We start from the raw sequence: 18,254 nt of genomic DNA on the forward strand, positions 1-18,254 counted from the left end.
AGGAGACGAGAGAGGTGGCAGGATTCATTTACACTGTAACATTGCAAAGCCCATCAGTCATCTAATGAGTTTTACCCAAATGTACCCTCTATGATGTGAAGAGCACAGAACTTGCACTGGGTGCTAGTCAGTGATTGATAGTACATGATTTATCCACCTGCTGTATAATTAGGTTCTGAAGCATTATTTCTGCATAACTGTCCATCACGCTCGCTCGCTCGCTCCCATCTGAATTGGAGGCTGAGGAAAGGGGGGGCTGCTTGACTCAGAGCTCTGACAGGAATGCCTATATATGGAGTCTGAAACCATCACAGCGCGCTGTCAGTGTAGCAGGTACATTGAGTGAGTGTGGGCAGCTGCTATTTGTAAAGGGGGGGAGGTCCTATTGTGTGGGTGTCTCAACGTCAGCGCAAGCACGCCTGCTTAAGTGGGAGGCCATGTGTGAGTGAGAGCCTCGGTGTGGAGCGTGTGCGTCAGTCTGAGTCAGATGGTATGAGACACTGTCTCGTGTGTGTGCGTCAGTGCTGTTGCTGAGCGGAGCTCGCTCCAGGGGAAGAAACGAGGAGAGAGGAAGGAGGGATGATGATTGTAGGTAGGAGGATGAGGAGGACTGACAGTGACGACAGAGATCCAACCGCTTTAAGTGCACTTTAATATAAATGCATTTGTTTGACAACCAAATACACTTATCAGCAACACAAAAGAACACTGATCCACAATGTCCATTCTTCAATATATCATCATGTGTATATAGAACCTCTTAAACAATAGAAATGTCTATGTACAGACTGATGTATTCATACAAATGTACAAATGTGTACAACCCTTCAAAAAAACGGCATGTGCATATATCCACAGACATAATGCTTTATGCATTGAACATCAGTAATTGTTTTCAATATAACACACACAATAATATACCTACACATATGTTCAACTTAGCATTTAATAGCTAGAACGTAGGAATCAATCCTTTACTTGACCGTAGACAACTCTACGTTAGCATGTCGACACCATGGGAATAGTACCATTCTCAACCCGTGTCGCTTGGGCGGAACTGAATAGAAAAAGCACCCCATCACACTATTTTCAGGTCATTTTTTAAAACAAAACTTCCATTTTTTTTTCTTCCAACCCCTCTCAAAAAAGAAGAATCACATTGTCATTCACGTAGTCGTGTTGTGTCTCACTACACCGTAACTCCATTCGAGCTATGATGTGACTGTCCATTGGTTAATGGACATGAAGAAGGAGTTCCGTTAAGAGTTCAGAGTTCAGCAGGCCATGGCCGTGCCAGGCACACAGGAGCCGCTATAAACTGCCAGCATTGCACATATTAATGCCGCAAGGAAATCCAGCATAGCTACCCTTCAAGCCCAAGAGAACGGTGACCTAAAGAACCCACATTCAGAGTCTATTGTATAATGTGCTGGTCCTGTACACAACAGAACCACACACAGTTGTTTAGTAACTTCCAGACGATTTCCATTTGGCAACACCTAGTAAATACCGGAAACCTTCGTCATGCGTTCCTGCTTGTGGACATTCCAAGATCTTCATATGTTTTGTATTGTATTTTCTTTGCACATCACATTGATACACAAGTTTGTAATGGAGAAATAACATGAAGTCAAATGTTTTAAAATGTGCAGCCGCAAACTCAAAGCTCAAAGTGCCAGAAGTATTAGCTTAGTTTGACTACGGTATTTGTACATTTTGACATGGCCTTCGAGGCTATGACAAGAGAGGAGTACCAGAAGGTCAGAGTAGAACTATGTGTCTCTCTGTGGAAACGAAATATTGAAGATGTGAGAGAGGAAATCGGATCCCCTTTTGTCAGCTACTGTCAGCGGTTATACCAGGTCAGTAGAGATTTTGTAAACAGACTTTCACCACATTTGTGATTTGGGTTTGCGTTGCTGCATTACAAGCAATAATGCTGTTAAGTCATTTCCCTATTGAAATGTCAAGGAATGTGTTCTTTTTTTTGTTCACAACAGGTTTTTCACTACGAGTGAATACAAATGCGCGTCTGGAAGTTAAACGGCGCTTTACAAGGTCAGCGGTTTTGTTTACGTCTCTGTCTGATCAAATCTGAAGCTCATGTTACAGAAAAGCTGAGAGGCACCAAATGGACCCAAAACTCAGTCAGTTGTGGGTCCATTCGGTTGGTAAATGTTGCACCATTATGTATGTATTGCACCATTATGTAAATGTTGCACCATTATGTAAATGTTGCACCATTTGTTGAAATAGAAATACAGGAATGAATAAATGAACAAAAATATGAAGTCAATCTTTGTTCTCAGTAGACATGTAGGAGTTCAAGTCCTTTAGTAGTATACATTATGTATATATTTATACACTTAAATAATTTTTACTTTTCAGTAAAATAGCTCCACGAAATATGACAATATGCCATACTTAATGAAGTAAGTCACAGACTTATTTAGAACGGGGGAACACTTCCACTCCCATCTGAAAAACACAAGAGACAAAGAGGAAGGGGACATTAGTCTGGTATGTTCAGGTTTAAAACATCTTAATTCATTTCTCAAACAGAGAAAGACGGTAGAACAAGTGAACTGGATGATTCTCACCTTTGTGGAAGCACTGTGGCGGCTGGTGACACTGGAGTTGATACAACTCAGGTTGTTGACCCAAGCCGGGGGCGATCGAGGCACCTGCCCCAAACATGGGTTCCAGGGCGGCCAGCTCCTCCAGGAGGGACTGAGCGCAAGGCACGGCGGGTGTAGAGGGGTCGACGGGCGTGAAGGAGGTGGGGGAGGCAGTGAGTCGCAGGGGAGGGGATGCTGGGATGGAGGAGCAGGAGGACAGAGGTGATGACGCCACCTCAATCTCCATAGGCTCCTCCGCCAGCCCCTCCACTTCTGCCATCGCCCCGGACTCGCCGGCCAACGTCGCCCCGGACCCGGCCGTGGGGTTACAGTGCGCCGATTGGACGCTACAGAAGTGGCTGACCCCCTCAAAGTGGGAGGGTGAGTGCCAGCACACTGGGTTGGGGGGAGAGGGCGGGGGAAGGGAGGGGGAGAGTGGGGGAGGGGTGGAGAAGTCCTGGAGAAGGGCTTCTAAGATGCTCTCTTCAAACAGAGATTCATCATCATGGAATATGGGGAAGTCCAGGCCTCTCCACGCTTTAACAGGGTAAAACTCTCCCAGCATGTGGCTAGAGTCAACACCAGCGGTGTCTAGGGATGGGGAGAGGGAGGGGGAGGGAGGGGAGGAGGAGGGGGACATGGAAGGAGGGGATAGCTTGGATAAGAGAGGATCCAGGTAGAAACCCTCTGCTAAGGAGCTGATATGCTGAGCTAAGAGGGAGATCTCTGCTCTCTCCTTCTCCCTCTCTCTCTCCAGGGAGAAGAAAGAGAGACAGGGCTGTTTACCGGGGGATGCCTCTGGGGTGAGGAGGCCCTCAAGGGGGTAGTGAAGGGGCCCTAAAGGGACATCTACATACAGGGGTCCCCGAACCTCAGGCAAGGTCATCACTGTGCAGTCCCCATCCCCAGGGCTGTCAGGGGTGGGGGGTAGCTTCTCATAGAGAGAGCCACTGCAGGGATCAGCAGGGAAAAACAGGTTGGTGGAGGGGCCAGTGAGGCACAGGGAGGAGGGGGGAGCAGGACTGGAGGCTGTGGTGGGTGGGGCGGGTGGGGCAGAGGGGGAGAGGGAGGTGGCAATGGAGGTGGTGGCTGTAGCTGTGGTGGTGGAGGGAGGGGGTGTGGTGGTGCCAGTGGGGTCGAAGCTAAAGAGGGGCTCGCCGAACAGGAAGCTGCCACCACCCAGCTGGGGTGTGTAGGGGGGCGTGCACACAAACTCTTTGGTCTGCTGCTCCTGGGAGGTGGGCGTTGGGGGGAGGGGCAGGGGAAGGGCAGGCAGCGGAGGTTCGAGCTGGAAGGAGGGGGGCAGGAGAATGTTCTGAGTGAGGAAGTCCAGGTCTGCTACCGTGGCAACGGTAACCGGGGTGGGGGAGGAGGCAGCGGATGGGCTTTGGACAGGGGCAGGCATCTGCTGCTGCTGGAAGAAGCTCTCCTCCTCAATAGAGGAAATACTGGAGCGAGGGTCGCCCTCCACTTGCATGGGTTCAGTGGTGGCGCCCCCTGTCTCATCGGAGGAGCCCACACTCGACACAGTCATGCTGAAGTCAAAGGACTGGGCTGAGAGGCCACTGCTGCTGGGGGTGAAGACTTGGTCTGGGCTGGACAGGCTCAAGCTGTCCTGGCGGGAGGTACTGGTACTCAGTACCAGGGTCAGCTGGGTCTGCTCTGTGCTCAGCTGCTGTCTCACTGACCACGCCTCCGCCTCACTGAGAGAGAAACAGAAAGTGAGAGACGGAAATGGTTAGTAAGATTCCCTTCTGCTTATTGCAATCAGTCATCTCCTTTATATCTGTTGGCGATGTGTTATGATGATCTGTCATAGGGTAGAGCTAGTACCTAAGTATGTAGTTGTTGCTGCTGATGGGGCTGTCTCCTGCCTCCAGCTGCAGTACCATGTAAAGCCAGACCCAGGACTGGTCTGCAGACTCCACCCGTACCACCATCTCAGATCTACCTTCTCCTCCTTCTCTCACTGTGGGGGAACAAAGAGGGAACAACAACATCAGACATCGGGTGTAAGTGGATACAGTGTAATTGTGTGGTGGTTGTGTGGTATCACTGAATTGGTACTTACACAGGCTGCAGTGCTGAGCAGAGGCATGTGACAGGTCCTGTGGGTGGAGGAGGCTGTACCAGGAGCGAGACCTCAGGGCTGACACATCAAGGCCTAGGTAAACACTGACACTGCAGGGAAGATGGAGAGAAGACATGGTAAGTTGATGCTATTTCAGAACTATATTATTACTCAGAATATCTAATGGAACAGTTGGCACTGCCTTGTTAGTGGGTGTGACCTCACCTGTCCTGTGCATTCTGGAGCCTCATGTCTCGGCTGTGTTGAGACACGAACGAGGCTAGGAAGAAGTTGTTCTCAACAGCAGGAGGGATAAGAGCAGGAACTTGGTCCCCCCCAGGGCCAGAGCGGGTGGGGACGGCCTCCAGAGGGGAACAGAAGCACATCCAGACGGTGTTGGATGTCCAGTAGGAGCTAGGGGTGGTAGAGGAGGATGGAGGGGACAGGCAGCGCGCCCGGATCAGAACCAGCTTGTTCCCAGCACTCTGCCTGCGCACTGACTTGGAAGTGTTGAAACGACAACGGAATAGACGATCTGAGGGAAAGAAGAGGCAAGGAGGGATTGTGAATATCGACAATGATCTGAGGGAAATAAATGCAAGCCATTGGTAACGCTGTTCTGCACCACTGGAAATATGGAGGCGTGTCTTACCTGTGTCAGGTGACGTAGGAGGGGCCAGGTTGGTCCTCATGATGAAGTGGTCAGTAGGGTCAATGATATCATACACACTGTCACCCTGGGCAACCAAATCCACCTGGAAAATGAGTTCATATTAAGCATATTGTCATTACATTTTTATTAACTTATGAGCTTAATATTTAGACATGATATGGTCTCCCGTGGACCCACCATGGAGTGGCCGAGGTGCTCGGAGACGCTGTCTGACAGGTAGAGCAGCTTGCCTTCCCCGGTCAACAGGAGCAGAAACCCAGGTAGCTCCTGCACCAGCTCTGACAGCTCGTCGAAAGACATGAACCTCGCGCTTTCCTCGAGACTGCCAGCAGATCCCGATTCTAAAAACAAAAGATTATAAAAAAAAAAAAATGTATTAATGTTTCTGTCTAGCTAATGGGTGTCATCATAGCACCAGTGCAACGGTTCTGCTCCCTGCAATAGCTATAGAACAACCGCATTAGATTTCAGTACCATGGATAGCGATAGAAGCGTTTCAGAACTGGATAGAGACACACGACTCCAAAAGCGTTTTTCACCCCAGAACTTCAAACCAAACACAATAATGTTCCATTATATGTATTCCTAAATAACATAATTCACATGTAGACATAAAGTTCATCAACTGTTTCTTTCGACAAGACATATGGCACCTGTTGATTCAACACATAAAGCTCACGGTAGCATGCCACTAGCTCAGACAGATTGAAGCAACAGTCTGTCAGTAGATGTTTCATTCACAAATGTTTGTTGCTATGTATAGGTAGGCTATGGATTATACACTGAGTTTGAACTTGTCGATTATAAACTAAATCGGGGCTTACCTTGAGAGAAGAAGACCGATTTCCTGGTGTACATGCTGGCAAGGGACATGATATGTAGGTATGAGAGTCGTGCCTTGTCCGCATCGGAGATAGGAAGCAAGTCCTTCAGGTTCCGAATCTCCGCGTTGATTTGGTCCCTCCGAGCCTTTGACGCTCCTTTCGTTGATCGATACATTGTAGCCTGTTATAGTGATTGTCTAAGTTCCCTGCAATTGAAATTGTAATTCAACGGAATAGTATTGACCGTGGCGTCAGATGAGGTCTGGGTATCTTTCCCTCAAGATGAGGTGTCAGAGATAGGCTAGTAGTAATAAACTTGTCGTAGTACTATTGGACTTTCATCTCAGCTCGTTCCAGAGTAAGGCTTCAGACCTTCTCCTATCAGTTATTTTTTCCTCTTCGGTTCCGCCACAGCGTCCAGCAAGGTTGCTGGCTAGCCGTTGAATGTATCTCCCCCCGTTCAGAGTGTGAGTGATTCGGCGGCTGTAGTAGCCGTCTCTCGCCCAGATGTCCGGATCCCGTAAATCTGGTGGAGGGACTCTGCTCTCGAGTAAGTTATATAGGCCGGGATTCCGGTGATGAAGGGGGGCTCCCAACGCGCCAACACCGACGTAGTAGGGAGAAGGGGGGCTAGAGGGAAGGGTGGACGAGGGGGATTCAATGTTAGCAATGGTGAAATTCTCTACTTCTGCCGCTCCCCCTCCCGCTCATGCCCTCTCCTTTTGGTAACTATTTTCTGACGTCAGCCCTTCCCTCTACCAAGTGATGACGTTGGTTTGATTTCGGGAGCTCCGGCGACGCAAAAAGCCCGATTTGGACAAAACCGAGGGATGGGCGGAGACAAGCGTAAATCGTAGACGGAGTCACCGGACCACCGTGTACTGGAGGGGGAGGGGGGTGAAACCGAGATGCATACGAAAGAGACTGTGTGTTTCTATGTCTGGCACCCGAGGAACAATTTATCCTCTCTGAAAATTAATAATTCCTAATATAGTGTAGGTTTGGTTATCAGTAGCCTACATGATGCAAATGCATCTGTGCCTAGCCAAACTTGCTCATAATATGTTTATGTAATTATGAGATTATGAAAGATGCGATGCATTTCGTAAAACCTTCCACCGTCGATCTCTAGGGTAACACAGATGCATGCCAACGTTATCCATTAAATATGCTCCAGCGAAAAGATAGTCTGGCATGGGTGGAAGTCTGCTTGAGGGAGAAATGCGGGGCAGAGTTACAGCACCAAATTCAATCGCTTTTTATGAATGGAATCCACCATTCTGACTGTAATTCAGTTGTCAGGCAGCGCAGTGCCTCCAGGGCTAACGCGCAAAGACAGAGGAGGGGCGGTAATCCTAAAGAGCATACTGTAGGAGAGACATAGGCGAATCGCGCTGTATAGTCTATATCTTACATAAACTGCAACATCCTTCCTTATAAGGCAATTTGAGCGGAATGTGTAGCTAAGGGTGATGCTGAGCTATGTCTAGTCTATGCATCGAAACATGTCTGGTTGTGGGTCTTCCTGTTGAAAACCTTAGGCTATGGGTGAATTGCATCCAAACGGGGATTTATTTGTGAAATAAACATTTTCACAGGTTACAGTTTTATCTTATTTATAAGTACCATGTTTGTATTTTGCAGAGTTTATTGGCTTTGATAAGATGCATATCGCAACAAGGTGATCAGAATCTAACCCGTTCTCTATGGGCCTTTTAGTTTGAACAGATAAGACCAGAGTTTGATATTGCCCAAAATACATCCTCTGCAATGAAACTATCATGCAAAACGTCGCCTAAATCATAGTCTTGGAAGGCTTGGGGATGTGCAGCAGGTATTCTTATCTACGTGTAAAAATCTGTGACAGACGACAGTCAGATCCAGTAAATTGTGAAAGCTCAATTTGAGATGAAATGTGATGTTTTCTGAAATTATTTGAAAGGAACTGTATGAAGGTATGTTGTACATTTTTTTGCCATGGTGTTCTTACCACGTGTTAAAGTTGAGCAAATAGTCTATGTAACACTTGAAGCATACAATCTGTTTTGTAGTCTTAAATATATTTTATAGGATGCTCGAAGAGTAGACACGCACACACACACATACACAAGCACACCTGTTGCAAACAGTGCTTGAGTGCAGAGATGAATCTCGTCGTTTCTATAAATAGCTCTCACCGGTGACTGACATATGCACCCAGTGGCGCACCCCCGCTTACATCTCCAATCGTCCCTATTTTTATAACATTTCTCCCTATTTTTAGACAGATGTTTTTGTTTGAGGCTCAAAATAGACATATATTTACGAGTCATAGGTGTCACGCGTCTAACATGTTGCATGTCCACAAACTTTCACGATTTCACGGACCATTAATGTGGTCCATTTGGAAAGGTGCAGTAACAATGCATAACATGTTGTGACAAAATAGTATAAACAGCTTCCCACAATTGGATTGACATATATACGTTTGTCTGTGGCTAAAATATGCCATTACATCCTTACCTCTCCCTGCAAATACTTTAGAGCGACCGCAATAGATTTCAGCACCATGGACAGCGACATAGCTTTTTCAGCCCTCCGTAGAGATTCACCGCTCTCTATGAGCGTTTATTGTGCCTAAACATAAAAAACACGATCATTTATGTATTCCTAAACAGCAATGTTCAGATAGAGCGATGAAGTTCATCAGATGTTGCTTTCTGCAAGGCATATGTACGATCCAATGGATCTGCATTACATTATTGGTCCTCTTTATTCATACCTTCCTCTCTATTCATACCTTGCTTTCCCCTATCAGACTGTTGACCTGTGATGTTGTATTGTGGATAAAATCACAGACAGTTCTCTGAATGAAGATAACTACAACCACTACGTTCAGCACTGGGTAGAGTGAAAAGGTATTTTTCTCCCATGTAAGTTACTAGGCTGGTAGGTGTCTCGCATCCAGAAATGTTTGAGGAATCTATGCTCTGGTCTGTTGGTTGTTGGTAGGTTTCTATGGATTTTTACTCCAATGTTAGATCTTAGGAAGTCATTTTTGAATCACAATTATTCAAAATACATTTAATAGCTATTTCTATCCCATATTTCACCCAAAATAGTAGGCATCTCTATGCATGTACTCTCAGTGTAAAATTACACATAGGTCTACACTCAAAGTTGTTTTTTTCTGCCAGGCAGTCTCAGAAGCACTTAAAGTGTCCCACACACTGTGTTAGCTCAGCAGTGGCCCAGACAAATGGCCTTCATTTCCATTACTGTTCTTGTCATGATAATGGAAGCCATTATGAGATGGGCCTGTGTAGGTATCACTGGTGGGTGGGAGACGTGAACCAGAGATGGAAGAGGAAGCGAGACACCTCACTTGCTTCTTTCTTCTGGTTCAAACAGTCAATGAACTACACAGACCAGACCCAGCTGCTAACGCATTGGTGCCCATGGGAGAGCCACCCCTTAAGCAGACCGGAACTATGACAATTTTTTTCATTGGTAAACAGCCTGAGTGGGATATCTTTACAATTTTTGATGGGAACATGGCTGTGGCCAGGCGGTTGTGAGAGGGAAAGAGGGTCACAGGGATGACTGGCCTGTCTCTTTGAGATTACTTCCATTCAGCCGTATCATGGCTCAATGATAGACAGTGATGCCTCCATATTGATAAACTAACACATACATAATGCACAGCTGCATAACAAACACATAACTTGTAGATAAAGAACAAGTTGTAGCCTACATGTTGGTTACATGAACTGCAGTCATACACTGACATGTTTAATGTCCATAAAGGGCCAAATGGTTCGGCATCACCCATGGCAACAGGTGTGTCTCTCTGCAGTTTCCACAGTGTAAATATAATAGGGAGAATGTGTTGATTATGGGATAGAAAGCAAACCTTATGTACTACAATCTCTCTGGTCATCTGACCTAAGGAAATCATTTGTAGTTCACCTGTCTTCTCAGAATTATTGTTTAACCAAGTATTTAAAAACAAAAAATCTTACCATGAATGAGAAATGTTGTGTTTTGGTAAGAACTGTTAGATAACAAATTACTCTTACTGGCATAGATTATTGTTACTGAAATAACGATATCTATAGAGAGTTATTTTTATTCCATGACTGTAAGTGCATTATGTCTCACCTTCTCTGGGAAAGGTGAGTTTTGAGGAAAGTAATTTACCAGACGCTTATATCCAAGGCCACTTACAGTCATGCGTGTACACATTTTACGTATGAGTTGTCCCGGGATGCGAACCCACTACTCTGGCATTTCAATAGCCATGCTCTACCAACTGAGCTCCAGAGGATCACAGCAAATAACTGTATGGGGAAAGACAATGTGCGCCTCTAATAGCAGAGGTGAAGGCTACTTGTCCTTTTCCTTAAGACTCTTTCTTTTCACTGGTGTTTATTTTTACACCCAGAGAATCAAGTTCTGCGCTCCGCTTCTTGAAAGAAAGGAGCTAATCTGTCGCCTAGCAACACCTCCCACTCCTGCGTCGAAGCGCGAGCGAGAGAAGACAGGGAGGAAGGAAGGAAGGAAGGAAGGAAGGAGTGTGGATTAAAGAGACTGTGGGACGTACAGAGAGGTTTAGTGCTACAACAGTTAAAATCAGGTATGATGAGTTGGAATATTGACGTAGTCTAATAGGACAGAAGACAGCGAGATGGCTGGACAGTCTGAGACATGCATGGTAGCCAGAGTGTGTGTGGTGTGGTTAATAGGATGTGTGACACCATAAGCTTTTATAGTGCAGTGCATGCTTTCACATGTATAGCATGCATGTATAGTTGTTTCACACAACTTCTGCATGTTTGTCTGGTGTAAATGCAGCCAGATTCATAAACAGTACCAACCAGTAGAAATGAAGCGAACAAACGCCCACGCACACCCACTCTCTGCTTCCAATCCCCCATCCTCCCTCAGCCCCCCTCTCTTCCTCTGTTGATGATGATGCTTCCAGAGCCTGTAGCCTTGTACTTTTTTCTTTTTTCTAGTACTCAGTTTATTTTTAGAAGTTTGGTCTCAGAAGAGCGGGAGCAGTCTCCTAGTGCTGGGGGTGTCAAGCTCATTCTCTCTACACCCTCCCCTCATGGTCTTTAAGCTATCTGAACCCACAGGGAATCATGAGGTCAATAGTTCCGATGATATAGTTTGAATGAAAAGATAGAGAGTTATTTTCCATTCTTTCTTCTTCCACCATCACAAAGTGTCTTATAAATAAGACTTTCTGGATACATTTCATGGTAAAAATGGGTATCAGAATGATTTGTCAACATTATTATATTCTATAAAGACCATCAATATGATTGTTAGCATTGGGATGAGCACTGACATAAATGAGCGAAAATGTTCACCTGCGTTGTGATTTAATTGAATTTGTGCAATCCACATTGTATTATAATATGTAATATGAAGTGCATATGTATATATTATGTAAAACCATCACACTGTTACATACCACCAAAGTCCATAGAAATAAAATAATTATATTTCTATGCCACAGACATTCTCATCCTCTCTGTCTCTCCTTTTTTAGTAAGTTGGTGCTGATGCTGGGTTGCTATGGTGATGTGATGTAGATGTGTGACATCATCAGAGACCTCCTAGCAGCAGTTGTTTTTTTCATTCACCCTCTGTCAGTCTTTCTCTCTATCTTGCACTTATTTTGGACAAAAGGTTAGGAATGGGCAGACATGCAGTGGACCAGAGATGATTGTGTATTTGCTTATTGACAAGAAATCTGATGTTCACTAAATAGTGAGAGAGTTGGGAGGAGAGGGACAAAAAGGGGAAACCAATGAACAATTCCTGAATGTTTTGTCTTCCATTCCCTGTAAATATAAACAAGCCAGGCAAAGACATATAATCAACAATGAGAATCAGCGAAAATGGTGTTGGTGTTGTCGAAATGTTGCAGAATTGTTAATGGAAGAGTGAGAGTGTGTAGTCAGAGAGGCACAGTACAGACAGGGGAAAAGAGAGAGTGAGGAAGGAAGAGAGATACTAAAGTGCCCTTCATTTTGGCTTTAGAATGAAGATCCCATCTATACCTTTATTTATTTAGGTTCGATTTCTTCCACTGAGCCTCTCTCCAAGCACATCTCCTCCTTTTGGTTCATTGACCAGATTCTTTTTGAATTTGTCATAATTTTACTTGAGGTGCAGTGATTACCACCTTTCTATTTGTCCAGTTCAATCAGACACTTATTCATTCACACATAATATTCTGTATTTTTAGCAGGTTGACGCTTATTCCCCTCTCTCTCTCTCTTTCTCTTTCTCCCTGGTTCATTGAAGTTGCCCTGACCAGATGCATGAATGGACTGAGTCAATTACTTGTCATCCCCCTCCTCTTCACCCCCGCTCTCCTCCCTGTTGACAAAAACACAGTGCCCACATACTCTCCTATAAGCTTAACGTTGCATATAGGCATCTTATATCATGATCCAAATCAGTCAGGTTTCAAGACTAGTCATTCAACTGAGACTGCTCTTCTCTGTGTCACGGAGGCGCTCCGCACTGCTAAAGCTAACTCTCTCTCCTCTGCTCTCATCCTTCTAGACCTATCGGCTGCCTTTGATACTGTGAACCATCAGATCCTCCTCTCCACCCTCTCCGAGCTGGGCATCTCCGGCGCGGCCCACGCTTGGATTGCGTCCTACCTGACAGGTCGCTCCTACCAGGTGGCGTGGCGAGAATCTGTCTCCGCACCACGTGCTCTCACCACTGGTGTCCCCCAGGGCTCTGTTCTAGGCCCTCTCCTATTCTCGCTATACACCAAGTCACTTGGCTCTGTCATATCCTCACATGGTCTCTCCTATCATTGCTATGCAGACGACACACAATTAATCTTCTCCTTTCCCCCCTCTGATAACCAGGTGGTGAATCGCATCTCTGCATGTCTGGCAGACATATCAGTGTGGATGACGGATCACCACCTCAAGCTGAACCTCGGCAAGACGGAGCTGCTCTTCCTCCCGGGGAAGGACTGCCCGTTCCATGATCTCGCCATCACGGTTGACAACTCCATTGTGTCCTCCTCCCAGAGTGCTAAGAACCTTGGCGTGATCCTGGACAACACCCTGTCGTTCTCAACTAACATCAAGGCGGTGACCCGTTCCTGTAGGTTCATGCTCTACAACATTCGCAGAGTACGACCCTGCCTCACGCAGGAAGCGGCGCAGGTCCTAATCCAGGCACTTGTCATCTCCCGTCTGGATTACTGCAACTCGCTGTTGGCTGGGCTCCCTGCCTGTGCCATTAAACCCCTACAACTCATCCAGAACGCCGCAGCCCGTCTGGTGTTCAACTTTCCCAAGTTCTCTCACGTCACCCCGCTCCTCCGCTCTCTCCACTGGCTTCCAGTTGAAGCTCGCATCCGCTACAAGACCATGGTGCTTGCCTACGGAGCTGTGAGGGGAACGGCACCTCCGTACCTTCAGGCTCTGATCAGGCCCTACACCCAAACAAGGGCACTGCGTTCATCCACCTCTGGCCTGCTCGCCTCCCTACCTCTGAGGAAGTACAGTTCCCGCTCAGCCCAGTCAAAACTGTTCGCTGCTCTGGCACCCCAATGGTGGAATAAACTCCCTCACGACGCCAGGTCAGCGGAGTCAATCACCACCTTCCGGAGACACCTGAAACCCCACCTCTTTAAGGAATACCTAGGATAGGATAAAGTAATCCTTCTAACCCCCCCCCCCCTTAAAAGAGTTAGATGCACTATTGTAAAGTGGTTGTTCCACTGGATATCATAAGGTGAATGCACCAATTTGTAAGTCGCTCTGGATAAGAGCGTCTGCTAAATGACTTAAATGTAAATGTAAATGTTATAATGATGACTTACCCTTTAACTCATTCTATCCATCAGCACCCTTCTCGCTCTATAACCTGCTTATCATTGCCATTATGTTTAAAACGGATATTATGGTGGAAGTGATAAAACCTGAGAAAGAACCACTTTAGAGGTGGATACTAAATTGCCCATTGATCACGGTAAGGATGTTTGTGTTGTGTTTGTACAACAGCCAATATGGACATTTACAACACTGTCAAAGGGTATCAGAATGGTTTGGCAGAACTAAGGGGTGTCCAGCTGGTGCGTGGGAGACTGGCATTCGTTCATTCTGGAGAGGTGCGCCTCTCATCCCTATTGATAGACTACTGATTTGTGTAGGCAAAGTGCAAATGACAAAAAAAAGTTGCATTCTCCTTTAAGTGACATTTTTAACAGGGTCTCCAAATCCATGGTGAAATAGCCAGGGGGACTATATGGATATCCAAGCCAGCGATTTGTTAAGGTATCAACTGTACGTTTGCACTCCGTCAAAATACACTTTAGCTTCCTTTCAATTACATAGCTTTCATAACCGTTTTTGTTTCCTGTTATGTATTCCTGTATAGCGGGATATTCTTTCAGCTCGAGCCCTTTTGCCTCCATACGCCCACGTGTCCATAGCAACACGTTGTCGTATCTTAGTAACCACGTTTACGCACGGAGTAAAGAAATGGAAGGTGGGGTAGATATGGAATGGGTTATTATTCAGAGACCACTATGAAGGTTGGAAGTATTTGCAACATGTAATGTCTGACCTTGTGAGGGAAAGGGAGAAAAGTTCTGAAAACCTTTTCTCAAACCAGCGAGAAAACATGAGAGATGCAGAAAGGTGCAGGAATAAATCCTGACATCCACTCACAGGTCCCTAGTTACATAACTGTATGAATCTCAAATTCACTGGTGTACTGTAGAACTTTAGAGATTCTGTATGTAATTCCATGGTATTTTACTCCATCGAGCTGGTTCCAATCCCTTACACTGGACAGCTGTGCACATGATGCATTGGTCCATTAACTTCATTGAGATATTCAACATGTGTTCAGGATATTACACTGACCTTGTGTAATTAACATATACAGCAATTAAATCACTAATTGGATAAAGGTGATGAGCTAATGGGTTACAAATTAGGGAGATGACTTGTTGTTAATGTCATTTGTAAGCCCTAGGCTATGTGGTATCTAGAGGTCAATTCAATTCTCTACGAACGAATAGTGCAATTACCTCTCACCGACCGGTCTATCTTAGAGCAGGTTTCTCTATTTGACCTCAAAGATCCATTCATGGCTGCCTGCCTTAATGAGGTTTGGCTAAAGATGAAGGCACGTCTACTTAAGAAGTTGATGACCATTCAATTCATCCAGATTCAAATTCATTAAGCATCTTTTGATTTGGTAACATTTACTTACCTGGTTACTATTTTTAGATAACTGTTCGTGATTGTTGTTGGCTATTTGTGCATTGTTATCATTTTGGGTATCTCTATATAGGAGTACTCTCTCTATATATACAAGGCCATAGAGACCCCAAAATAGAATGATCCTTTCCTGTCCCACTCCCCTACTCATTCAGAGTTGTTTGTTTGTGTTGTCATATGTAGCAACTATTATTGATGACACTCGCAGATTCCATAGCACTCTCCTGATTTTTATTAATGGACTCATTTCGACGACAGGGCGGGGGCTGAGGGCAATGACATTACCTTCCCTTCCTCGCCTATTGATAAAAATATCCACAACCATAGTGGTTAAAGAGAGTAAGAGAGTGAAATAAGTTGCGTTATCCAATTAAACTGAAAGGCTTTGTTCTATTTTGCTTTTGAGGGTTTGTGCACAGAAGATGGTATCTTATCAATTATGCTTAGTTGGAGTTTATGTCTTTAGCCTGGGTACAGAGCAGGTTATGTCTTTAGCCTGGGTACAGAGCAGGTTATGTCTTTAGCCTGGGTACAGAGCAGGTTATGTCTTTAGCCTGGGTACAGAGCAGGTTATGTCTTTAGCCTGGGTACAGAGCAGGTTATGTCTTTAGCCTGGGTACAGAGCAGGTTATGTCTTTAGCCTGGGTACAGAGCAGGTTATGTCTTTAGCCTGGGTACAGAGCAGGTTATGTCTTTAGCCTGGGTACAGAGCAGGTTATGTCTTTAGCCTGGGTACAGAGCAGGTTATGTCTTTAGCCTGGGTACAGAGCAGGTTATGTCTTTAGCCTGGGTACAGAGCAGGTTATGTCTTTAGCCTGGGTACAGAGCAGGTTATGTCTTTAGCCTGGGTACAGAGCAGGTTATGTCTTTAGCCTGGGTACAGAGCAGGTTATGTCTTTAGCCTGGGTACAGAGCAGGTTATGTCTTTAGCCTGGGTACAGAGCAGGTTATGTCTTTAGCCTGGGTACAGAGCAGGTTATGTCTTTAGCCTGGGTACAGAGCAGGTTATGTGAGTTCTAGGAGAAGCAGGTCATGTTGGAGATGACCTTAGATTGAGTGCCCTATATCTTCCATTAGATGTTTTCTCTGCGCTAGTGGTTGTATAACGGTTATTTCACAAAATGAACAAAAAATTTTTTTTAAATGAACATTTATTTCACCTAATTTTAATAAAGAGCCCATGTTCAACTTAATAAAAAACAAGTTTACCTATTTCAAGAGGTTAAAGAAAATGACTATAGTGCCAAAAACAGTAACAGAATTGACCATAACAGGGGTGACAATTGAATCCCCTCATGAGAGGGGGGATGGAAGCTTGTTGTGTGCAACAGAGAGGGGCAGTTGAATGCAAGATTCACAAAAACATTTAAATAGTGAAAACATGTATAGCCTGTCTATCTATGGTTAACACGGTTGACGTGTTATCCTCGACACGTTCAGTTTTCCACCACAAAACACCCAGAAAATGGCCTAAAAGAGTAGAACCAGCTCACCTGCTTTTACACTATGATTTGACTATTAGATGTTCAATGTTTGTTTAGAAAAATTATTTAAAAAGGAATAGTTTCATCCTATTAAAATGAGAGTTCAGTTCACGTAACAGGGTTGACCTTAATAAAATCTTTGTACATATTTGTGTGTGTCCATAGTGTCTTTAGTCACATCTTCAGAAATGACTTTGTCAAAGCAACAAAATACCAATATTGGTGCACAGTTTCTACTTAGAATTTAAAAGGGACGTGAAAGGGACACATTCAGTGGAACAACCCATTACCGTCCCATTGACTCCCACCCCCACACCCGGCCCGCCCACGGTGGAAGGCTTGCCCAGGGAAATAAGCTCATACCTGGGTGGAAGTGGCAAAGAGAGGCCCACTGTTCCGCTCCCTACTGTCACCCAAAACACACCTCCCCACGTCTGCATACACACTCACACACACACACTCACAGTCTTATTACTCATACACAAACAAACACCCTCACACATACAAATGTCCGTACACGCCCACCAACACACAACATAGTGCCATCCTTCCCCGTGCCCACTGTGCGGGCACAGTACAGTCTGATCCCATTTCACTCAGGTCATTTCTGTGTCTCAGTGCCAACAGGAAATGCCATGGGACTTGTACCACTCTGTTCCTCCCCTGTAACCCACACACTCCTCCCACATACACCACTCCCCCCTCCTCCATATCCCGCAACACCATCACGTTGTTAACTCTGATCTAACCACTAAGCCCTCAGCTAAGGCTAACATACTGATGCCATATGTTTGGTGTGTGTTAATGTACACGGTGTCCACAAAAGTATGTGGACACCGGCTCGTCGAACATCTCATTCCAAAATCATGGGCATTAATATGGAGTTGGTCTTCCCTTTGCTGCTATAACAGCCTCCACTCTTCTGGGAAGGCTTTCCACTAGATGATGGAACATTGCTGCGGGGACTTGCTTCCATTCAGACACAAGAATATTAGTGAGGTCGGGTACTGACGTTGGGCGATTAGGCCTGGCTCCCAGTCCCAGACCGTTATACCTACTCCACCAAACTTTACAGTTGGCACTATGCATTGGGGTAGGTAGCATTCCCCTGGCATCTACTAAACCCAGATTCATCTGTTGGACTGCCAGATGGTGAAGCATGATTCATCACTCCAGAGAACACGTTTCCACTGGTCCAGAGTCCAATGGCGGCGAGCTTTACACCACTCCAGCCGACGCTTGGCATTACGCATGGTGATCTTAGGCTTGTGAGCAGCTGCTCGGCCATGGAAACCCATTTCATGAAGCTCCCGATGAACAGTTCTTG

General features: G+C 45.5%; 1 protein-coding gene across 1 annotated transcript; it reads right to left on the reverse strand.

The window, feature by feature from the left end:
* Positions 1–634: 634 nt before the first annotated feature.
* On the reverse strand, positions 635–6,840 carry LOC139574265 (neuronal PAS domain-containing protein 4A-like). Its single transcript, XM_071398678.1, has 8 exons — positions 6,187–6,840; positions 5,540–5,703; positions 5,342–5,444; positions 4,915–5,224; positions 4,690–4,799; positions 4,452–4,587; positions 2,601–4,321; positions 635–2,478 (listed from the first exon to the last, which is right to left on the reverse strand). The coding sequence occupies exons 1-8, from the start codon at positions 6,359–6,361 to the stop codon at positions 2,450–2,452; spliced, it is 2,748 nt and encodes a 915-aa protein (XP_071254779.1). The 5' UTR covers positions 6,362–6,840; the 3' UTR covers positions 635–2,449.
* Positions 6,841–18,254: the final 11,414 nt, after the last annotated feature.

Source organism: Salvelinus alpinus, chromosome 4 (assembly GCF_045679555.1).
Source record: "Salvelinus alpinus chromosome 4, SLU_Salpinus.1, whole genome shotgun sequence".
Taxonomy (NCBI): Eukaryota; Metazoa; Chordata; class Actinopteri; order Salmoniformes; family Salmonidae; genus Salvelinus; species Salvelinus alpinus.

Excerpts from the sequence above, each read along its gene's own strand:
- LOC139574265 (XM_071398678.1), bottom strand. The coding sequence starts at position 6,361 with ATGTATCGATCAACGAAAGGAGCGTCAAAGGCTCGGAGGGACCAAATC. Across the intron at positions 5,704-6,186 it reads ATCGGTCTTCTTCTCTCAAG|AATCGGGATCTGCTGGCAGT; the intron begins GTAAGCCCCGAT and ends TTTTGTTTTTAG. Across the intron at positions 5,445-5,539 it reads AGCACCTCGGCCACTCCATG|GTGGATTTGGTTGCCCAGGG; the intron begins GTGGGTCCACGG and ends CTCATTTTCCAG.